The sequence below is a fragment of the Thermobia domestica genome, chromosome 8, assembly GCF_964235325.1.
Source record: "Thermobia domestica chromosome 8, izTheDome1.hap1.1, whole genome shotgun sequence".
Taxonomy (NCBI): domain Eukaryota; kingdom Metazoa; phylum Arthropoda; class Insecta; order Zygentoma; family Lepismatidae; genus Thermobia; species Thermobia domestica.
In genome coordinates, this window is record NC_137461.1 from 1,501,613 (window position 1) to 1,526,970 (window position 25,358).

The following is a 25,358-nucleotide window of genomic DNA, read 5'->3' on the forward strand; positions in this document are numbered from 1 at the left end:
GTTCCTATTTTCATGAGAGAACTGAGAACATTTCTTTAAATAAATCTTTGGCAACTACTTTTCTCTCAAATTCCATTAGAAGGGAACATTATATGAATTGCAAATCTAAAATCCACAGCTGAGAACAAAATATTATGTTCAATATTTCATTATTATCCTTTGATTTGTAATGAAAAACTAACTATAAGCATTGACGATTTCAGAAGATTCTCCCCCGGTAATGGTCAATATATGAATGAGAGAAAACTGATAAAACATTATTAGTCCACTTTGAGCATGATCGAAGATAACTTATGGCCACGAAGGGGGAAATTTATGTCGACAGAGTCTCAAATTCTCCCACAGGTCATGCCCTGAAATCATCACTGAAAGGTTTCCTTAACAAATAGAATATTGCATTTATTTCTCGTTCTACGTTTTGAAATGGAAAAATCATAATTTTAAAGTGAATTATAATACGATAAACATAAAGATTTATAGAACTAATGAAGTAAATATTCTTGTGTAAGTTATCGATTTCTAATCAGATTAAAACTCGAATATTCGTTTGCATCGCACTTTAAAGTAAATCCTCTCTATATATAATTCTTACTGGAAAGTATGTTTAACTCCAATTACTTAATATTTTTAATAATATATTTTTATTGTAATACTTTTACTATTCAATGTTGTATACACTACATTTCCCAAAGCAAAACCTCGCAAATGTATAGTGGACTAGTGAATATTATCAAATAAATTATTATTTTGTTTACGTAAATACTGCATCGCCTCATTTGAAACTTCGTACTTTAAATAATAATAATAATAATAATAATAATAATAATAATAATAATAATAATAATAATAATAATAATAATAATAATAATAATAATAATAAAATCATAGCCATGTCTTTATCAGAATTTCAGGCTTAGTCAATAAATGAATACAACGTGGTCTCTATTCGAAGTTCTATTTAATCGAAACTGATAGGAATACAGAGAGAAACTTCGAGAACAAGTAAAAGAAAAATGTTACTTTGGTGGGATTGGAAGTAACTTTTACAGTGCCCGAGAATTATCCTGGCAGTGACGTAGACTTCGCTCTTGTTCAAATGCTATCCCACTGGTTAAAGCAGACGCTTCGTTCAATTTAACGTCCAATCCCAGGAAAGAGAAAATGCGCGAACAGAAATACCAACTTAAAAGCACTCTCCGTTCTCTACAACAGGAAAGCGAAAGGAAATGAACCGAAATGGGAGATTCGTTTTTGATAAATATACTTCTCATCTTTGTATAACGATAACTGGAGTTCGAGGAGACATAAATGCTACATTTTTTGCTATTATATTTATATAATTTTCATGAAGAACATGGTTATTTTATATTTGAATTTTATATTATAAGTATGTAGAAAATAATTTTAAATGATAGCCATTTATGTTTATTCTGTTCTAATAATACTCAGATTTCAACATGCTACAAACTTTCGTTCTATTGAAGATAGACACAAACATGCTGTGGACGAAATGAGAAGGGGGAGTCCAAAGTTTATTTTAAAGAAACTCCCATGTCTTTACCTATCACGGTTCTTGAGTTAGAGGATGATATATGAATGTGTTTCCTGGTCGCGGAAACAGAGCGTAGGGGTTAGTGAGTGTAGCTTCGAAAAGTATAACATTTACCAATAGAACATAAGAACAGCATTCCAGGAAAAAAAACAAACAAATTAATAAACAAAAGCGAAATGAAATGAACTGAAAAGCGCGTGTTTTCTTGGTGTAGGGCTGTACAGTCTATGCTGACTGGTGAAAGTTGTCAATCCTTTGTTTTATTCCCGTTCTCGAAATTTAGTGTATAAGAATGGGTGATAGTACCTTAAAGAAAGGCAAGCCGTTGCATTGTGATGCAGGAGACATTGTTTTTAATGTTTACAACTTTTCTTGCAGCAAACAATAATAAATCTGACAGTGTTCATGAAACCTCTCGAGCAACATGTGTCAGTGAGAGATCCGTGTGGCGAATTGTGAAAGAGAAGGATTAAAGTCTGGACAACCCGTCGTAACACCCTGTAAAGCAAGGCCAAATATACAGAAAAGACAAATAAATTTAGATTCTTTCGATGAAGTAGTAGTTCGTAGAACAATTCACAATCTCTATGCTGAAGACATTGTCGCCACCTTAAATAAATTATTGTGCGAACTTAAGAAAAGCATTGACTTCAAAGGTTTTGAGTGGGCATTACAACAAATACTGCGCATGTTGGGATTTAGGTTTAAAAAAAAATCTATTGGAAATAGAAAACTGCTATTTAAAAGGAAAGATATTGTTGTTTGACGACATAAATATAGGATCTAATCTTATTTTTTCTTTCTTTGTCGTAACAATGCACATATATATGCTAGCATTATTCAAATACATTGTTATCTAAATTCTCTCTAGTTCGCTACCAGCATTATTTTAAACTGTAGTTACGACGTGGCGTGCGAAGCGTACCATCTAAGCACTATTTGTGAATAGCGTAAGTTGGTAGCCTTGCAACTGAGAGCGTTGACGTCACTGCCAAGATAGTTCTCGCCGACTGTAGGAGTTCTTTACAATTTACAAACAAATGCCTTAGACAGTTTTTTTCTTTTCTTTAAGTTAACTTATTCACCGAACGTATCTGAGTAACTTGTCTCTATTTTCTACTCGGTTATATATGTTTTACAATCATTTCCGTTAATCTTGAACGACAGAAACACGAATACAAAAACATCTAAGAGAATTAAAATTCCAAACTCCCCCACCGGGAATCGAACCCGGGACCCTATATACCTAAGGCACACGTGCTAGCCACTAGACCAGCGGGGAAACCAAGTGAAATGCAGTTTACACCTATTTCATCCTGCTGTAATAATGTTTACCGTAGGTTCTCTTACGTATTCGTCTGTAAATATTATATAAATTATCAGAATTATTCATGATCTTTCATGGAAATTCACTGGTGCATGCGCAGTAGAAACAGAAGAATGCAGTTCACTGATATTAGTCAGAATGCAAATTTCTAACAGGCTATCAGAATTCCTTATTGGAAAGTAGTGGTTCCCAACCTGGGGACGCGCAGCTTCCTCCTGAGTAAGCATGAAGTGGGAGTAAGGGGGCGAAAGCTACTGGCAGAAATGAATTGTGAAATAAATTATTATTATTATTATTATTATTATTATTATTATTATTATTATTATTATTATTATTATTATTATTATTTTCATACCACTAAATCAATTTCTTCACTGCTTTCTCGTCGCAGCCCAAAACCCAACCGATCTGAATGAGAGTTTGTTCCACTTTTACTCGACTATAATTTCTCCTCGCAAACTAACAGATAGTTTTCTACAACCTTTAGAGCTAGGCATTTTGACAACTTGTAGAAATTTGCATTGCGATTCGTATTAGCAATGACAGTAAAGTGGATCTTCCTGTTTCTTCTGTGCATAATCAGCATCATTATATCAGAAGTATTCCGCCATTACCAGCGGTCACTTACCGTAGCTGAGAAGCTGCCATGCTCCACAATCTTCTGTTAACCTCTCCATCTTCACATACGATTTTTCTGTTTTGATATCGCCAATAGCCTAATTATGTTTCTATATAGTCTAATTCGTCCCCTCCATCTCCAGCACATCCCTCATGATACAGTTCCTTCCTAACCAATATTCCAACCAGTTTCTCTTCCTCTTCTTAATAATATTTTTTTCCTTCCATTTCCAACCATCTCATTCGTTTTCCTTTCGACCCAGCTATTTCTCTCCATTCTTCTCCACGCACATATTTCGAAAGCCTCCAATTGTTTCTCATCATTTCTGCGTAATGTCAATGTTTCTGTCCCATAAACACAGTAAAATACAGTACACGAAGCATTTTATGAGTCTTTTCTTTTCAACTCTAAGGCCCCACAAAATAGTATTTTCTTCATCCTAAAGGCTTCTTTCACCATTTCTATCCTTGCTTTTATTTCACGTTCGCATGTCATATCACTAATAATACTATTCAGACATCAAAAACTAGTCACCTGTTTTTTCCCCCGCTCCTACTTCTATATTTGACACCGATCGCTTCGTTTCTATCTCTATGGATTTTGTCTTTCTAACATTTATTTTCATTCCATATTCTTCAGAAGCCTTTCTCAAGTTTTCTACGTCTTATTAATTTTCATTGTAGATTCTGCAACAACTATCATATCAACCCCAAACCGTATACACCTCATCATTCTATCTCCTACCGAAATTCCATCTTCATTATGAAAACTCATTTTTTGCTATCTCTTCTACATAGCTATTAAATAATGTTGGCGAAATATATAATATCTGTTGAACTCACCTTTCAATTACACTGCCTGTCTACTGTGCATGCGCCAGTGAATTTCCATAGAAGACCATGAATAATTCTGATAATTTATATAATATTTACGGACGAATACGTAAGAGAACCTATATGAATAACATATATCATTCCTCAAAGTAACGAATACGGTAAACATTATTACAGCAGGATGAAATAGGTGTAAACTTCAGATACTACAAAATGCATTTCCCTAGCTTTACCCGCTGGTCTAGTGGCTAGCACGTGTGCGTTAGGTGTATGGGGTCCCGGGTTCGATTCCCGGTGGGGGAGTTTGGAATTTTAATTCTCTTAGATGTTTTTGTATTCGTGTTCCTGTCGTTCAAGATTAATAGAAATGATTATAAACGTATATAACCGCCCAGAAAATAGAGACAAGTTACTCAGATACATTCGGTGAATCAGTTAACTTAAAGAAAAGAAACAAAGTGATTAAGGCATTTGTCTGTAAATTGAAAGGAACTCTTAAAGGTTAGTTCCAGTCCCACCAAGGTAACATTTTTCTTTTATCTGTTCTCGAAGTTTCTCTCTGTATTTCTAGCGGTTTCGATTAAATAGAACTTCGAATAGAGACCACGTTGTATTCATTTATTGACTAAGCCTGAAATTCTGATAAAGACATGGCTATGATTTTATTATTATTATTATTATTATTATTATTATTATTATTATTATTATTATTATTATTATTATTATTATTATTATTATTATTTAAAGTACGAAGTTTCAAATGAGGCGATGCAGTATTTACGTAAACAAAATAATAATTTATTTGATAATATTCACTAGTCCACTATACATTTGCGAGGTTTTGCTTTGGGAAATGTAGTGTATACAACATTGAATAGTAAAAGTATTACAATAAAAATATATTATTAAAAATATTAAGTAATTGGCGTTAAACATACTTTCCAGTAAGAATTATATAGAGAGAGGATTTACTTTAAAGTGCGATGCAAACGAATATTCGAGTTTTAATCTGATTAGAAATCGATAACTTACACAAGAATATTTACTTCATTAGTTCTATAAATCTTTATGTTTATCGTATTATAATTCACTTTAAAATTATGATTTTTCCATTTCAAAACGTAGAACGAGAAATAAATGCAATATTCTATTTGTTAAGGAAACCTTTCAGTGATGATTTCAGGGCATGACCTGTGGGAGAATTTGAGACTCTGTCGACATAAATTTCCCCCTTCGTGGCCATAAGTTATCTTCGATCATGCTCAAAGTGGACTAATAATGTTTTATCAGTTTTCTCTCATTCATATATTGACCATTACCGGGGGGAGAATCTTCTGAAATCGTCAATGCTTATAGTTAGTTTTTCATTACAAATCAAAGGATAATAATGAAATATTGAACATAATATTTTGTTCTCAGCTGTGGATTTTAGATTTGCAATTCATATAATGTTCCCTTCTAATGGAATTTGAGAGAAAAGTAGTTGCCAAAGATTTATTTAAAGAAATGTTCTCAGTTCTCTCATGAAAATAGGAACACACTTTAAAAAAAAGAAAAAAAAAAACGAATACACACTTCACGGTTTGAACACATAAATTGTAATTGAAAGAAGAATGACCCAAACCGCTCGACCCGTTCCTATGTCTTCAGTGCGTCTCTTTTGACTTTTGGGTAAAGTTTTTTCCTGCTTCACACTTCTTTTTGTTTATGTCGATACGACTATAAGTTTGTGGTGAATATTTGGCAGTTACAGGTCTTGCAATGCATAAAAGTCTTTTTCGTATAAATTATGTTCAATTTTACGTCCTAATAACTTATATACAACAGGTTGAATCTGTGAAATGATTGGGGTTAGAGTGATCGTAAATGTTTTCATAGTTAGGAGCCTGGATATGCAAACCCGCTTAACGTGGGGATTTAATTTTGAGAAATTTGGTACTCAAAAGCTATGGATTTAACATTAATATAGTTCATTTTCGATTATTTTTACATGTTCCTGCGTCTCCCATAATAGAATTAGAGGTGATACGGGTTTCGATTCTCGTCAGGAGTCGTGTGGTTCGGGTTTCACGTTAAGTCGTAGATGCACGTCTTGTATAGAGTAGTAGCTGAAAGACACGCTGAACTCTCTATCACCTCACCTCGTGAGATATTCTACGTTTGCATAATTTCTAAACCACTTTTCTTTCTTTGAATCTCCTCCTTCCTCTTAGGACACGCATAGGTTCAAACCGAAACATTCTTCACGGTTGGAGGACGCAAGGCTACGGTACCATGCGCGTACGACCCTTATGGGACTACGGTAGTGAGTTGCGCAGTTTGAGTAGCATGCACGAATAAACCACGCTTACATTGATTATATATAATTAATAAAATCTCATATTAGGACTTACTCTGCATGTCAAACTTTTAACATATGCGACTTTTTAAATTCTGTTCTTTGCTTTATATTATTATTATTATTATTATTATTATTATTATTATTATTATTATTATTATTATTATTATTATTATTATTATTATTGCAATAACTATGTGAAGCAATTATCTCGGCCAACTTGGTTAATACACACCATTCAGCAACCGGTAGTTGTAGAAATCAGGCTTTTCCTGCAGAAGTTGTTAGCTCAATCGGTATAGCGCTGAGCTATGGATACAAGGGTTGCGAGTTCGAAACTAGTCTAAGTCAAAAGATTTTTTTCCTGATATAATTCTTGAAATGGAAATGTTTCTCTCCTCACCTTTATCTTGTAATTCTGAATAGAGATGTTTGGATGTGAAAGAAAAAGTATACTAGAAAAGAAAGGTAAATTACATGATACCTTTCGCAATTTTTAACTATATTTTCACCTATCTAGGACGTTTTTAAAAAGTTCAGACTTCTAGACCTGCTTTTCGCTCTCTTATGTGTCCTTTAACTAATTTCTACAGTTACTTAGTGAATCACATATACATATATTACAGATGTCGTATCTCTTTCTCTTCTCTCTACATCATGTCTGGAGATGAATGTTTTGACAATAGGTTACAAACACGATTTTAAAAATAATACGATCTGCGATATCAGTGATACATATTGTGGTGTTTAACTTAACATATAAAACAATAAATAGAAAAACTGAGAATACGAATCTTTTCGTGCACTGATGCCTCAATAACAGTGCACTGATGCTTCAAATCTGTGTCTTTTCTCCCTTCATCTATGTTAATTCCCTAGTCAAAATAAAAACTCTTCAAAATTAATCACAATTTCTTATGCAACCATCCCTTCGTTGCAGTACTGCGCGATCACATACCCGTCACAGCGATGTAAAGGCACTTTTGGCGACGAGGATACTTTATGGATTATTTGGACCCTAGCCACTTCAACCAAGTAACAGAACTTCCAGACGTGCCTTTCGATAAACTTACATATTTTCTGAAAAACTTCAGTTAAGAAGTTTCCAAGGATACTATAAATGTATTCTCTTGGACTTTTGAAGGACGTGGATATCCATGAAAGTCAGTCTTGATGACGAGCACAACCGAACAAAAATGACTGTGCTGATGGTGCAAGTGATTCAGAATTAGGAGAAAATACATTTGTTTACAAGGAAAGCGAATGCAAAACGTGTTGCAAAATTGTCCAATGTGCCGCTTTTTAATTTTGCAGAATTGCAATTTGTGTAGTAATACTTATCCAGGTTTCCAGCATACAAATTTTTATTGACTTTGCCCGTAACTCAGGTAACATGTGAAAGAAATCTTTCAAAATTGAGATAAACTGAAATACATTAAAAATAGGCTAACGAGTACCATGTCTCAGGAACATTTGAAAACATTTTGTTGATGTCTATTGAAAAAGATTTATTAAAAAATATTTCGAATGCAAAAGTGATAGATACAGTAACATCAAAAACTAGTACACTAAAACATCTGTTAATTTTGTAATATAGTATACGTTCTCCTTGAACTTCATATAATATTTTGAACAATTCAGAATAATATACTGATGAAAGAATATCAGGTTTTAATTGTCAATTGTTAATACTATTGACTTTCTGTAGAAAGAAAACTGTGCAATTGATTTGTGACATTGAGATACTGGTGGCCCTTGTGGGAGAAAGCGCCCGCGCCCCTCTAATAATGCCTGTCCTTGGTCCAAAGCCTGGATGAAGTGTGATGGAAATCAGCAAATATTCCAATATTGCATATGTAAGATTCTTGCTGGTCTTGGTCTGGCAAGAATCTTGCAGGTATGGTCTTAGTCTTAGCCTTGGTCTTGCATCGGTACTTTTCTCACCACCAATCTGTTCAACTTTTAACCTTATTTTGGCCGATATATATATATATATATATATATATATATATATATATATATATATATATATATATATATATATATACTTATATACCGTCCTATCAAGTGGTACGTTTTGTCGCCTGACATTATTTGATGGCTGATTGGAAGACTCTTCGCAAGTAGCCCTCCAGGCAAGTGGTACGTTTTGTCGCTTGTCATTATTTAAAGTGTTTTTAGAAAACCCTTCACAAGCAGCCCTCAGGGTAAGTGGTACGTTTTGTCGGTGGTACGTTTTGTCACGTATTCGTTGACCAATGGGTTATGCGTAACACTGCACATCAAGGGAGGGTTAAAAAATGTCCACCAAATAAATCATTATTTTCTTTCCCAGAAAATGTAATATTCTTATCTCTGTTGTGCCTTTAGTTGTCTTAGTTTATATTTAGCACAGAATAGAAAAGAATATTATATATTCTGAGAAAGAAGATAGTGATTTATATGACGGACAGGGCAGTTTTTAACCCTTCCTTCGTATGCGGTATTACGCGTAACCCCTTGGTGTATATGAGACCGGGGCTTGTTGTGACAAAAATAAGTTTTTATTTTTTCTAGGATTTCATTTTTATTAAATGTCAGAACATTTTGTCTTAAAATAAAGTTTGGACATTAGACTACTTCCATATTTTTTCTGCATCTGTATTTTTCATTATAAGAACAACACAATAGAAAAAACAAACACAAATGTTTTGTCATAATATGCCCCTTGCTGGGGTAGGTTGTGACTTTGATCGGGTAAGTTGTGACAGAAAGAAATGTGCCCGATTTCGCCAATGTAATTTTAATATAAATTGTGCTAAACATAACTCAAACGCAATGTTTCCTAAGAAAAATATTTTGCATACATAAAGAAACTACTTTCAATTTCTCATGTGAATACTCTTTCTAAATTATCGCTATCGTACACAGTTAAATGCGCCAACAATACTTCCTTCCTAATACTCAGTTTTATAATAGAATCACAATTTCTTTCAGAAATGACTTATGATGCAAATCTAGACCACATAGACCCCCTATCATCGTCCGAGTTGCAATTGTGGCATACATAAATAGGATTACCTTCTGTGCACGCTTCGTGTGACCACTGATTACAGTCAACACATTGATCCCACGATTCTCTGGGTTTGGAATTAGAAAATGGTTCCAGACTCACAAGACAAAAACAATCATCTTCACTATCATCGTCACTATCATTTTTAAATTTTGAAATTTTCATCCCCTTTTTTCATAGAGCCGTTCAGAATATTACGGCTTATACCTTTCTTCAGAGATTTTTCATGTCTTGCTCCTGCTTCTGCTCCTAATCTTCTTTAACTGGAGTATCAGTTAGTACAGCGGACACTCGCTTCTTCCTTCCTCGTTTAGTTTCCCTGGGTATAGCTTTTGGTAACGGACGAAGGGCGCTGGGACTAACATGATGAGGGTTACTGTCATTTATTGTAGAATCTGTACAATGACTGTCTATTAACCCCATATTTGTGCTGCACTTATCTTGAAGATCCCTTGTTTTCGTGGTATGCTCGTGCTGCATCTATGTGCACTTCAATTGGTATCTGGCCTTTCTGTTTCTCTTATATGTTCGTACCATATGCAACGAGAAAGATTGAAGCAAACATTAAAATGCAGATTCAAATTGCAGCAAATTACACGCAAAAGGATGTTATTGTTAATGATGATGTTGTGTTCTGTCCAAAGGCCAGTCTTTGATTCAAAGTATCTGGGCATGGTGAACCCATGCCGGTTTGCCTTTCTTTTCCATGGGATGGTGATGACGTCCTAAAGAGGGATCTACAACTAAGGTGGGATCCAAACCATTTGTGTCTCCACCGGGAATCGAACCCGGGATCTCTTGAGTACACTTATCCACAAGAGACATATGCAAAAGAAACCAGTCTAAATCTGCAAACATTGATGCATATACAATCAACAGTGTACTAATGATTTTATGCGTTAGAAATCGGAAATGTCTTCCCAATACTAATAACGTATCCACTTCCTAACAAAACATTAATAATATCTCTTATGTAAAATTAATAAAATTAATTAGACAATAAACTTCCATTGTCTGGTTTTCTGCGGGGTCAGTTGTGACATTTGTCACAATTTACCCCTAGCAGTTTGTCACAACTAACCCCAATTTTTGCTTTTTTTTTTCTTTTATTGGCAATTCAGTATTTCAGTTTTACTTTACCAAGAAACAAAACCGTTTAAATGCGTATTATAGTTGCTTTAGTTTTTAGAAAATACCATTAATATTTCCAACTATTTTATATTGAAGAAAACAGAAATCAAACTTACCTTCAAAAATAGATCAAGACCTCCACAAAACCAACTTTCTTCTCTCTGCTTTGGCGCGACTCACACTGATGGGCATGGGCGGCGATTCGAGTTGCCCCCCCCCCCACTTTTTTGAAATTACCCATTAATGTATATAGTTTTATTTGGAAATATAAAGTTTTGTAGGTATTATTGGTTCATAGAATAAAAATGAAGCCATAAAATATTTGTCGTTCTATGAGTACGTATTGGTTGTCTTCCCGTGGAATTAAGAAAGCTACAGGAATTGCGTTTGAACTGCCACTAAAAATGGCCCAAAAATTAACCTATTGGAGCGCCACAATTCAAGCGTACTTTCATTTCTTCTTGCAAGGGCTCGATATGTTAGTCAGCAGCTCTGGAACTAATTCAGATAACATTCCACAAGAAAAGAAGTCCTTCACAAGTTATTCTTTAATTGTACAAAAATCGACAGTTCCTAAAATGTATTTTCTTCTTTCTGATAATAATATTTTGATTTGATTTTTTCAGTTTAACATCCTGTTCAGCAGCGAAGTTATATGAGACGTGGACTTAATGATCAACGTGGAGTCCGAACCACGTGAGCTCCCCCCGGGAATCGAGCCCTGGTCTCCCACATCTAAGGCGCGTACGCTAACCGCTTAGCCACGAAGGAACTCAGTAAGGAATATTAATTTTGCAGTGTAATATACGAGTTTAGGGGTGTACATATATAGTTTTGTATATACAATTAAATTTAGTGAATTCAGCATAATTCTAGGTTTTAGGATTATTTTATATAACTGAAATGTAGAGAGACTCTAAGTATTGCTGAGTTTTGATATATTCCAAGAAAGTGAAAACTGTACTTAATGGCAGCGAACATGTTTCGGGAAGCTGCAAAAGTATTTCTTTAAATGTCGTAGCATATGCTTATAGCAGCGTTTCCCAACCGGTGTGCCGCGGCACACTAATGTGTCGTGGATGGGCCGCTGGTGTGCCGCGAGTAAATCGAAACAAAATTATTAATTCTATAGCAATTAAACTGGAGGACATAGGGGAAAATGTATATTTGTATTTCCCATTACTATGAACCTCTAATATGAATCTAGAGTTTTAAGTTTCATACCGCGTTGCTTTTCTGTACATTTTTAATGTTGAAAAAGGTATTTGTTATCATTGTTATGACGTTATGACCATTATTGCTTCTTTATTGTTGCAGACTATTTCGTAACTTTAAAATTTAAAATATTCAATCCTTTCGACAAAACAAACATGCGTACGAATTACCTACATTTGTGTTTTAAAAGTAAAAGAGATTTGTTTGTTCGTTATTTAGTGATCTTCCTTGTTAGTGAAAGTTTGGATGCAATTTTCGAAAAAGAAAGCGTATTTTTTAAAACTTAAGGTCAATATTTCATTGCAATTGTTTTCTATTTTTAAATTAGAATGAAAAATAAGCATAATGATTTACGATGGTGAAAAACCAGTGATGGAGCTTTCTTCTCTATGAGGAGATTAGTAATCACAGAAAAAGATACCATGGTATTTTATATTTAAAAATAATAAAATCTATGAGTGTGCCGCGAGAATTCAAGTTACACACATAGTGTGCCGCAAGTTGAAAAAGGTTGGGAAACGCTGGCTTATAGTATTCTCTGTCATTCTAAGAGTAATAATACATATAATAGCATTCGTTGAATTAAAAATATCAGTTGTTCATTAATTTCCAGTTTCAATATAACTTTTGCAGAACAAGCCTTATTATCCATTACTATGATTATTTGATTAATATTATCCTTTCTGTTTATTTGTTTTGCAAATTTGTTATTAAATAGGCCCCTAATCTGATCACACAATTTTCCAGACAGATATTCATGAGCAAGGAATGAAATCTCTTCTTACACCTTCGTTGTTTAAGAGTACAAAGGGCAGTGTTGGGAAGTAACGTAACGCAAGTAACGCGTTACTGGTAACGCGTTACTTTTTAAGTAACGTTTCCTAGTAACGCGTTACATTTTTTCCAAAGTAACTGTAACGGTAACGCGTTACGAATTTTTAAGTAACGTACCTAGTATGCGTTACTTTTTTCGCGTTACATTTTGGATGAGTAACTACAATATAGGTATATATTTTTTTCGGAAACAAATGTTTCTTTCCTGTAAGTGAATTTCTCAGAATGAAACAATCGAGCATGAACTACGTATGTCAGTGACCGACAGTCACAGACACACAGAGAAACAGATAAGTTCGTAGTGCCATTTGCTGTTTTTTGAAGATGAGGACAGCCTTAGGGAAATCACGTGTACTGATTGCAAGCACCTGGAATATTTTGTCGTAGATTTTGACAGCTCCAAATCAATACATTCAGTGGGTGAACTGTGAGTGCAATGATACCGGTAGTCAATTTTACTTTGATTGGTGTTGTTTTTATAAAGATGGAGAACGAAAATATTTTACCGTTCGAACATTTGAAAGAATACTTTTTTCTTAAGAGCTGAGGATGATGGTGGACAGAATTTAAAAGTAAAGTGTCTGAAGTGCCCCGGCGGTAAATATTTATCAATAACTAGGGTGCCATAATTAACTATTTATAGTAAGGGGTTAATATGAATAAACTGTGTTTTGATGAGCAGGCCTACTTTATTCCTAGAAAATAGTTAGTTGATGGATGTAATATTGGAGTTCTTTCAGATCAGTTTGCTTATCCTAGAGTCCCGTTGATTATAGAGTAGTGTAATGTTTCTCTATATTCTTTATTTTTAATTTTACATAACAACATTATTATTATTATTATATAATTAGTTTAGCAGAATAATAATCAGTCATTTTCTCTAACGCATAGGGATGAACACGAGTCAAGCTAAAACTCGACTTGACTCGAATTCAAGTCGAGTCTCGAGTCAAGTCAAGGGTAATATCCTCGAGTCGATTTAGTTTTTCGCGTCGAGTTTCGAGTCCAGTCGAGTTTGATAAATGGCTCGTTCGTTTTAAGTCGTCTTGAAATCATGGCCTGATTACACTGGAAAACGAAAGCCATGGAATACTTTGTGTTGCTCACGAGAGGGGACACTGCTCGCATCTCGTCTCGGCCAAACTGAGAAGATGGCTCGAGCTGGCTCACTTGGGGTGAACCATCAGCTCGAGCTGGCTTGGTAGGAATGAGCCATTTGCTCGGTTCGGCTCAACTAAGCCGAGGGCTCTAGCCGAGTCGGTTGGGGAGCTGTTGGCTCGGCTCACTTTTCGGTTCGGCTCGATAGTGAATGAGCTGTGAGCCGAGCTGCTCGAATCGTTGACAATTCTAAACCCGGGCCGAGCAGTTTTGAAATTATTTGGCCAGTGCCCTATAACTTTTAGGGTCTAACAATGTTTGGCTCGAGCCCGAATACTCAACTTAGGCCCTCAACCCAAATTCAGAAGCTCGTGAACAATGTCCTTGATTCCTAGACTTCACGACTACCGAGGTTGGCAATCAACTAGTTTTTTAGTATTTAAATGAAAATCGCCTATCTTTCTTTTTATATACAGTGTTGTTATAATTAATAATAATAATAATAATAATAATAATAATAATAATAATAATAATAATAATAATAATAATAATAATAATAATAATAATAATAATAATAATAATAATATAAGTTGTAGTAGTAGTAGTAGTGTCATTGATAATAATTATACTGTCTATATAATATACTCGAAGATTGTACTCGAAACTACACACCGGATTTGGCTCGAGTCGATTCGGAACTCGACCCCAATTCGAGTCAAGTTGGAGGAAATTTTTCGAGTCGAGTTTTCGCGTCGAGCTCAAAGATGTCTGTTTCTAGTCGAATCGAGTGTCAAAGAAAACTCACTCGAACTCGTTCGTGTCCATCCCTACCAGTAACGCAGTATGGCATTTTATCAATGTTACATTATATGAAAATGTTAATATATCAAGTAAAAGTTTATCCTTGCATTTACATAAAGCGATTCAGAACGTGCAATAATAATAATAATAATAATAATAATAATAATAATAATAATAATAATAATAATAATAATAATAATAATAATAATAATATTATTATTAATAGCGGTAGTAATAATAGTACGGAAAATTGAAATCATAATTTTCCCCCACATTTTTAAAGTTTCGGACCTAAAAGTAACGCGTTAGTAACGCGTTACTTTCGAAGTAAAGTAACAGTTACTTTTTGGGAGCAAGTAACGAGTTACTAACGCGTTACATTTTAGAGAAAGTAAAGTAACTTGTAACGCGTTACATTTTTACAAGTAACTTACCCAACACTGACAAAGGGCTAGTATCTACGTGCGTTGCTCTTGTCAATTTACTTAATAAAATATGAAACAAGATATACGGTATAACTGAAAAAGACAGTATCCTAATAGTTATACAACCTTTCGTCAAAGTGTTACAAGCAACCAGGAAAACTAACATTGATATCAAATATTCAGATCATGTCTTGCCCCCCCACTTTTAACGTCCAACCGCCGCCACTGCTGATGGGAAACAATAGACTGTGTATTCGTGACTGTAGGCGTCAATCAGCGTCGCCAGATCGTGTATATTGTTTGCACTTTTAATAGAAACATAACTGTCACAACCTGCCCCTGTCACAACCCCAGTCCCGGTCTCCTCTACGCATGATTTCACTTTTAACATCATCACTCTGAAACCAGCAGGTCTTTTCCGTTTACGTGTACGAGGCTTTGTGACAGCTGCACCTGTAGCGACGCCTAGTGTCAGAATCTTCAACTTTAACTAGAAATAACTTCATGCATTTTATGGTAACAAGTTACACCAAAGGAGGGTACTTTTAAGTCTACCTCGAAAACCTTTTATAAAATTTTGGGTTATTTCCTACAAAATTATTGAATGACAGACAGATTCCGAGATGCACTAAAGTGTCTTGTGACTTCCTTTAAGGGAGAACAACAACCAGCATAGAATTTTAGTTTCTCCGATTTCCTCGAATCTAGTCGGTCGAGAAAAGCTTCTTATTTATTTCTAATCACGAAATGGTATCGAAAGGACTTCTAGCTTAATTGGCTACATTGTCCACCCGATAACTCTTGAATGAGGGCGAATTTTTAATTACTTTTTTTTTTTTTTTACAACAGATAACTAAAGCGATTGTATCGACCGAGTTCTTTAACGGAGATAATCAGCTAACATCTTCAGGACAGTGGTAATTCAGTGGCGGATCTACCTGTGGCTCGGGTAACCTAGCCCCCCAGCCCCAGTTTTTTGAGTGACAAAAATAAGTTAAGCTATTATTTATATATTTTTTAAGTTTATAGTAAACTCACGATATATCTATCATTGTCTGGGGCCTGGCTCCCCCCCCCAGTTTTTACTTTCTAGATCCGCCACTGCTGTAATTATTCATATTTAATGGAAATATATATTTACATTAAAATCCTTTTATGCTAAAAAGTGACATTTATAAAGGTTAAAAGTGTTTCTGTGGTTAACAGAGTTTTTGGTTAAACCTTAAAAAAAATAGTGAGGTTAAAACCTCACACACTTCGGATAACACTGACTTCAACTACCAGCATACATTAATTCAAAATTTAAGCATGGATTCATTCAAAATCCCCTTATACTGTCTTTACCAGATTTTATTAATTTGTGGTTTCTCGTTAAGTTAACAATAAATAATTATCTGTGATTAATGATGGATACCAACAATGTACTGCTCACGTCACACTGAGCATTGAGCTTATAACTATTTACTTCTAATTTATTCGATAAGGGAATTTTGTGCGGCTAACATTTATTTTGCTTCTGATCAGGAACATTGTGGTGTGGAAACGGAAACATTTCCGACACCAGTGAATCCTTCTATGGCGTTTTTGAATCCACAGATCGGTGTTGCCATGAACACGATCTTTGCGAGGACTATATCCCAGTTGGAGCGACGAAATATGGAATCACGAACAAAGGATACCTTACAAAGTAAGTTCAATTAAAAACACGTGCAACCTCTCATGTTTACATCGAATAATTCTGTTTGTGTTAGCGAAATACTTTTCTCCACTAATCTTGTTGATGCAGTTACGTATTCTTTTTGGTAATGCCATAAGTTACTGTATAGGAGCCTTTCTTAAAATGTTTACAAATGATTGCTAGCTTATTTACTGGATTGTTTGTTATTTCACTCTACTGTTCTGTCGCAACGTAAAACTGGTCTGTTTCTTTGTGATATTAAATATCAGGTAATAAATTATACTCTAACCAAGGATGTTATAAAATAGAGAATCTGCCGACAACAACCGAGCATCGTCACGCCTGATTGGCTACTCTCCTTTCCGCCATCACCTGATTGGCTACTTTCATTTCCGTCATGAATGTTGGCTCAGAACATTGCAATCTTATTGACGGAGTGGGGGTAGCAAAACTGTTACGCATGGCTTCAAACTTCCGAAGAGAAGGAAGGAAAATACCTTGAATCTTGAACCAAGATTTTGTTGTATAGGCAGATCCTCTATTTTATAACATCCTTGACTTTAACCATTGGTGGTACTGTAATAGCGACCGCTAGGGTTGCCAGATTTTTAAGATTAAAAATTAAGATTTTCCTATTTTTCGGTGAAAAAGAAATATATATGGTATTCAGAATTTACTATAACATACACATATATGACTTCATATAGTAGTCTATTGTAGAATCATTTTAATTGAAAACTGGAATGTTTTCCATTCTACAAGCTTTGCTTTTAATATATTTAAATCCGAATTAAACTACTCTCTGAGCAAAACAATACCTTTATTTTAAGAATTAGTAACGTGTAACAGTTGCGCCAACTATCAATCCAGTTGGCTTCATCAGACACTATGAATACACAGGCAGTGACAGTTTTAATATAAGAGACGGTGATAAACAGGGCCCAAATCTTGTTGACAAGTCAACTTTTTTCTGTTACGCATAGGACAAGGCAAGTTCAAATAAAAACCTTATCCATCAACTCTAGGTTCTAAAAATACATTTTCTTAGGGTCAACTTTTGGTCACTTTTTGTCGTTTTGAAGTTTCAGGTCATTTTTTAATATTTTGAGGTAACTTTTAGGTCACCTATGGTCTTTTTTCTTTTTCTTCTACATAAGGAAATCTTAAAATGAACACTGTTTACGGATGTGAAAAAGACGAAGTTAAATAATCTCTCTTCATGCTTCCTGACTATTGGGGTGGAAAAATTGCATTCTTAACAAGCTAATGAAAACTAAGCTGTAGTTGGTTGACGAAAGGTGGAGGTTGGTAGGTGGCCCAACATATACTTTTGGGTTGTTGACCACAAAGGATGTGATCACGTGAATAACTAAAAATGGATTAGAAGGCATACAAAGATTTTAAACAGGGTTTTTATGTATTATTCTCGTGCAGTCTAAAGTTGAGAAATTTTATTGTCTAAGAGTACTTCCTAGTTTCAACTCGGAATTGACGCTTTCAGTGCGTACAATGCCGTACAATGCACTGATCAATGGACTGCAACTAACTGAAACAAAACTTTTTGAATATGAGTGAGAAATGTTAATTAAAATACAATGCATATTTAAAAAATGTCAGTGTTTAACGAAATTAACGTTTAAAAAAACGCAAGTTTTAAGGTCAATTTTTGTGAATTTTAGGGTCATTTTACAGGGATTTTAGTGTCATTTTATAGGTCACTTTCTAGAAAATTTTAGGTCAACAAGAACCGGGCCCTGGTGATAAAACATTTTTCTGGGTATTTTCGTGAACACTATAACACAAACACCGGGACTCACTCTCACGTTCTGGGGCCGCGGTGGCTCAGTGGTAGAGCGTTCACCTCTGGCGCTTGAGGTCCTGGGTTCGATCCCAGCCCCTACCAAGTGAACTTTGTGGTGGACAAACACCGTGTGCGTGGGTTTTCTCGGGGTTCTCCCGTTTCCTCCCACTTTCTTCATTCCATCATTTCATTCATTACTCATCATCACCGTCTCCTTTAGCCTAACCGGCATAACCGTGGGACGTAAAACTCAAAGATTTCATTTCATTTCATTTCACTCTCACGTTCTATTTGGGTGGTGAAATTTTAGATCTAGGTGAACCTTCACGACTGATCGCGATTACTATAACTACATTTTTGGAAGTTTTTATTATTATTATTATTATTTCAGTCAAACATTTCTGCAATAAAAGATTACTCTAATAATAGCTCTACAAACCCTGCAAACTTGTTTGAACCAGAAAACCCATTATCTTCACAGATTCGTCGTTTTCTTTTTCTATTGAGTGGTCACTTATCCTTGATTATTGAACTTCACATTTCTTTTCTTTCTTCTTTCAAAATGCAGTAATTAAATGCTTTCTAGTGTAATAATGAGAAAAGAAATGTGTAACGCACAGCTCAAAATGAAACCAAATTTCACAGACAAAAAGCCATGAGAAAAAACTCCGTTAAAAAGAAGCATTTTTTTTTCGAGCCTTTGCATCTCTACTTCAGTGTTCGTAGATTTCCTTAAGAAACTTTACCTTGATTGACAAAAAACTTTTCCCTTTTTCTTATCAATTTTTTCCCTAGTTCGTTGAAAGGAAATGAAATCTTTCAGTTTTACGTCCCACGTTATGCCGCTACGCTAAAACGAGGCGGTGATGATGAGAAATGAATGAAATGATGAAATGAAGAAAGTGGGAGGAATGAGGAGAACCCTGGGAAACCCACAAACACGGTGTTTATCCACCACAAAACTTACTTGGTGCGAGCTGGGATCGAACCAAGGACCCCATGCGTAAGAGGTGAACGCTCTATTAGTGAGCCACCGCGGCCCCCCTAGTTAGTTGAGTATCCGATTCCTATGACAGAAGTTTATGTGATAAGATTAATTTACCCATATTAAAGAACGTACCAATCACGTTTGCTTTATTCATTTATTTGTTGCTTTTATTTCTTTCTCATTTATTTGCAAAAAAAAAAAAAAAAAAAAAGTATGCACAAATACACGCAGCCAACTATGGGTAGAAGTTATGCTACTTTGAACACACACACGCACACACTTACACCCAACTGCTATTGTGTTGGTTAATTTCTGGACAACAAAAACACATTTAAACATTTATATTGGTCAAACAGTGTGCCAGATAATTTCTCTAGATTTTCACGTTATTGAAAAATTCCCTTTTTTGCCAAATTTACATACAAACTTTCCATTCCGAACACTGCTCTACTTCAGAATTAATAGGCCTGCACAAAATGCAGTAAATACTTTCTGCGTGTCATCAGAAAATGTGTGTTAATCAGTAAAGTGTTTGATATTTATTGTTTCTTTTCTTCTCTGTTTCAGAATCCTCTGCAAATGCGATAGAAAGTTGTACAAGTGTTTAAAAGCCTCCGGGACTATTCCTTCGATAATCCTAGGCAAAATCTACTTCGATATATTTCAACCAACGTGTTTTGACAAATACTATCCTAAAAAGGAATGCAAAAATTATATGAAGTAAGTTTCCAAAACCTATTATCAAGTTGGTGCAAATGAAATATCCAGACCCAAAATAAATAAATAAATAAACTACAATACTTGGTTAATCAAAATACTCGCCGTCTCCAATCACACATCCCTCAGCCAATGTTTGTTGTCGGTGGTGAAAGAAGACGAGTCTGGTGCATGCTACACCGCCAGATCATCAGGAAAAATGTTCCTTCCCAAAAAATGATCGAGATGCCGGGAGAGTTTATAGTTGGAGGGAGACACGTCAGAAGAATGCGGTGGGTAAGGAAGTTTTTCCTCTGTAGCATCCTTTGCATTGTCATGCAACATGAGGGCGCTATTGCTGCAGTACATTTCATGGAGTTCAGTCCTGTAAGATAGCTTCACCTCGCCTGAGAAAGACATGATTGGTGTAACAATACCTTCTGTGGATGAAGATGTGGTCCTTATTATTGATCATGATCCATCCTTTGTTCTGACTGTTAACAATTGTCATAGGAGATCCATTTCTCATCAAAAGTGACAATCCTATCCAAAAATGAAAATGAAATCTTTTAGTTTAACGTCTCACGATTATGCCCTTTAGGCTAACAGTAAGGAAGACGATGAGAAAGGCAAATGAATGGTAGAATAAAAATGTGGGAGGAAACTGGAGAACTCCGAGGAAACCCACGAAAGCGATCTTGTCCTTCACAAATTTACTTGGCATGGAATCGAACTAGGGACTCCATGCAGCAAAGGTAACCATCCGATGCATTAAACCTTCCCGGCTATTCCATACAGTCAAAGAATTGCACACCTCCAGACTACGAATCTTGTTGGCCAGTATGAACTCATGTGGTACCAAGCAGTCCATTTTTTTTTTTTTTTTTTTCACTTTACAGATTGCACAGAACCACCGAACGACAGTGTTATAGACCATACCGAATTCATCTTAAACCATCTCGGTGCTCGTTTTGCTTTCCTATGTCACAGAACGAAATTTGAAAACTCAACAGTGAACGATATGTTCTTTCGCCATATCTGTCAAAAGTAATACGTACTCTTTTTGTCGGGTTGCTGTACAGTTCAAATTCGTAAAGAAAAAGCAATTGCAATTCTATGTTCTCCACTGAATTTCTGGATACACCATGCTGTTTACTGGACGTTACAGAGTTTAGTTTCCCACCAAATAAAACGGATATTTCATTCGCACTAACACAATATATGAATGTATGTATAATGTTTCTATAATATCTGTAGGGAAAAATAGGACATAATCCGCCTTATGCAGAGTCATTTTGACGTATGATTAGTGTCATACTAAAAGCCTGAGTATTGCAGGAAACATATGTTAGTCGAACTCTTTAGTATGGTACTAATCATGCGTCAGAACGACTCTGCATAAGGCCCAATGATTCCTCAGAGTAAAACAGCCTTCACCCCAAGCTTTGTATATTTAAGTAGACAGTACAGCATGCAAGTTTTACCTACGAGCTTACAATCTTCTCCCTCAATATTCCCAAGCACCATGAATCAATTCTTTGACACGAAGACTTGAAACTTCGTTGCGGTCCACTTACACGAGATCCTCTGCTTTTCTAAAGATTTGGAAGAACATTTCGACCATTCAGAGTGAGTTTTGAAAATCTTTGATGCGAATTTTTCGTTCAACTTTAAAAAATGTAAATTTATTCTACTCGAAGTCAAATTCTTCAGTCGTATCGTAAATGGGAAGTAAATTAAGGTAAATCTTAAGTCAAACGAACCAATCAGTTGTTTTGCGGTGCTAAACAATCAGGGGCGGATCCAGAACCGACTTCTGGGGGGGCGATGGGTTGTCATACTGCTACTTTTAAGGGCTCCAAACTTTGGGATGGGTTTTATTTATATAAAATAAGAAAGTTTGCTCTTCTGGGGGGGGGGCGATCGCCCCGATCGCCCCCCCCTGGATCCGCCCCTGTAAACAATAGGGGGTTGTTTTAGATTAGCGTCACAGGCATCGATACATTTGCAGAATTAACATTTCCTCTTTACAATTAACTATAAAAAGATGTTCTGTTTAATCTGATCACAGAACTGTTCAAAAACTTTGAGCTGCTGAGAAACAAAGCCAGTGAACTGCCAGCGTTAGTCCAGTCTAAGTTCCATTTGAACTTTCATTACATACTGATGTCTGCACCGAGAATTTGGCAGGATATTTGTCGCAATAACCTAAAGGACCTGACTTTATCTTACGAAAGCTATTATGAAATATTAAAAAAAAACATAGTATTTGTATGTATGAGGGAGGAGAATAATTGCTAATTTTTGACTGACTTTACTCCAAGGTTCGAAAATTTTGTGAGAGAGCCTCAATAAACATATACACATCAAATTGTATCAAATATGGAAGGATGAAAATTCAGTCTCCGTTTTTGGTTGATTTTAAATCCAAATAGTGGAGATGATTATTACTCAAAATAATACGCAGTATATTGGATCATAATCTACTTCTTTTATGATAAGTTATCGTGAAACATATTTTTAATGGAACAGGGAGGGATTATAGTTTTTACATCAAGGGGTAAACTCACCGCTCAGTCCTGAGTTTCTGATCCCAAGCACTGAGGACTAAAATGTTCATATATTCTAACAAAATCGAATAATTTTTACAAAATTTATAGTGCTATTTTAAACAAAGAAATTGGGAATAAATCACTCTTTGCTCTTAAGTGATCTTAGGTCCATACAGAGAGAATGATTCAGAAGCCTCAAACAAAATATTGTGTATATTGCATCAAAACCAAACACCTTGTTATAATAACATTTTCTTAAATTTGGCGGAGGGGTATTTGACTTTTCATTACTAGTAGATTTTTAACCCTAAGCTGTCGGGATCATCGGAATCCTCTAACATTACGTTTTGTCAAAATCGAATTATTTTTTGCGTAGATTCTGCACAATTGTGTTGTACGCAAATGTTCAAACCTGCAACATGGGGTTGAATTTACCGCCTTCGTGGACTGCAACCCCAAACAATAGGGTTACGCAAGGTATATACGAAGATCTGTGAAAATCGGGAGTTTTACTAGAGTTATCTTGGAACAGACGAAGGGACACACAAATGCCAAGCGATTCGCCTTTCGCCAACGTTCGCTTCAATAATAATCTAAGTGTAATGGTACTACTAGAATTAAGTAAAAATTAAAATTATTTTACTGATTGATTCATAGGAAATGATTTGAACTGGGGAGAAGACATTTACATAGTTTGAAACGCAAGTCTCAGAATTATATTGGAAGCTTGGAATAACAACTTTGTAGCTATTTCATTGAGGAATCCATGGTTTTGTTTTACGATAGTACGATTAAGTTAAGAACCCTGCATCCATTCTGCAGGTTTTTATTTAGACTTTGCTACAAGCTTAAATCAAACTCATTTTGATATATTCGAAATTATTTATGATCCTCACAAGTTGTTTTACTTTTGCAGGAGAGGAATGATCTTTAATTTAGACCAGAGATGCACAAACTACACCTTCAAACAAACTTCAGAACAGATCTACCAAGAATTCGACAACCCATTTTTTACGATTTTCTAGAACATGTGTTTCGAGAATTTTGAAAACCAGAAATGGAAGTGACTATTCTGTGAGTTAGAATTATAAATGATCTGATCGTAAAGACAAAGATGTTAAGGAAAATTTTAAGAATGGCCCAAGAACTGGAGAAATGCTTGTGCTTATATGAAGACAGAAGAACTAGCTCTAGAGCGCTGATGTCGCTTCCTCCAAAAGCAACTGGTTGTATGTGTATGTTACCTTAGGGTAGCAATGAGTACCTAGTAGTTCTGTATTTATATTATTATAATACGCTTAAATAATATAAGTTAGTTAGTCGCTGTAGTTATGCGTATTTGCAATAATTTAACCAGACGAAGGTAAATTTAGGAATTGGGTGAAACTTCTCAATTACGAAGAAACAACACGTTCTTACTGAACAGTTATTGTTAAAGAGCCAGGTAGCCAAACTGACACACACGGGTGTGTCCCTTTTTTAATCTGCTCCTGTGTGGACACTAATTAAGATATCGGGATATTTTTTTAGCCACACATGGTTGGACCATGGTTGGACCATACTTTATCATATTAGTTTCTTTTTCTTCTGTATGTCGAATTTTCTTCTCAAATTTCAACCCAACGTCAAAAATTGGAGAATTTTCAATTTTTTCTTTTTTCCTTGTAGCTTCCTTCGTTGTAGAGAGATCTCCTTATGACTTGTCAGATAGGTACCTCGGATGGATACTTAATTGCTGACATCAACTTGACTGGACGGCGCAGTGTTACCAACTAGGAAAATTAAAATTTCCCTAAATTTGGGCAAAAATTATAATTTTTTGTTTATGAATTCGTACCTATACATCCGAGCGGAAATCAACTTACGCCAGTCGAACATTAGTTTTCACTGAACAAAAGCGGGTATAGATCGTTACAATGGGGTAATAAGGGGGCATACGAAAAATTCGTATTTAGGTTCTAACCCTTGTCTAGTTTTTCCCTACTTTTCTGTTCACCATAATCTATTTTTTTGTAATTAGAAGCTTTGTTTCTTAAACATCGCCATGATACTTGTAGGATATATTAGTGGTGTACCAATGTTTATTTTAAGATAGCTTGCGTCTGTCTGGTAGCACTGTTACCAGCTACAGAAAATTTTAATTCCCAATTTTAAGGGGAAATTTTAGAAAATCCCCTTTTCTATTTCCCTCTTGTTCGCTACATTCGAACAAACATACCATTGTCTGAAAGTCTCGTCCCTAGACTACACAGCGCACCATAAAAGTTTCAGTAGGATAATTAGGGGAAGTACAGTTGAGATTTATTATAAACAATGTTCTGTAAATGATAAGAAAATGGTGAATTTCTGAGGTAGAATATATATATTTTTTTTTAATTTCATGTTTACTTTGTTAGATATCGCCATGATACTTGTAGG

At 35.2% G+C, this 25,358-nt stretch overlaps 1 protein-coding gene across 1 annotated transcript in view; it reads left to right on the plus strand.

The window, feature by feature from the left end:
* LOC145691528 (phospholipase A2-like) overlaps positions 1–24,453 on the plus strand; it is a 28,786-nt gene extending 4,333 nt beyond the window's left edge. Inside the window, exons 2-4 of the mRNA XM_081766939.1 lie at positions 16,750–16,912; positions 20,260–20,412; positions 23,857–24,453. Coding sequence (XP_081623065.1) covers positions 16,750–16,912; positions 20,260–20,412; positions 23,857–23,965 — 425 coding nt within the window. The 3' untranslated portion in view covers positions 23,966–24,453. The remainder of the gene's footprint in view (positions 1–16,749; positions 16,913–20,259; positions 20,413–23,856) is intronic.
* The last annotated feature ends 905 nt before the right edge of the window (positions 24,454–25,358 follow it).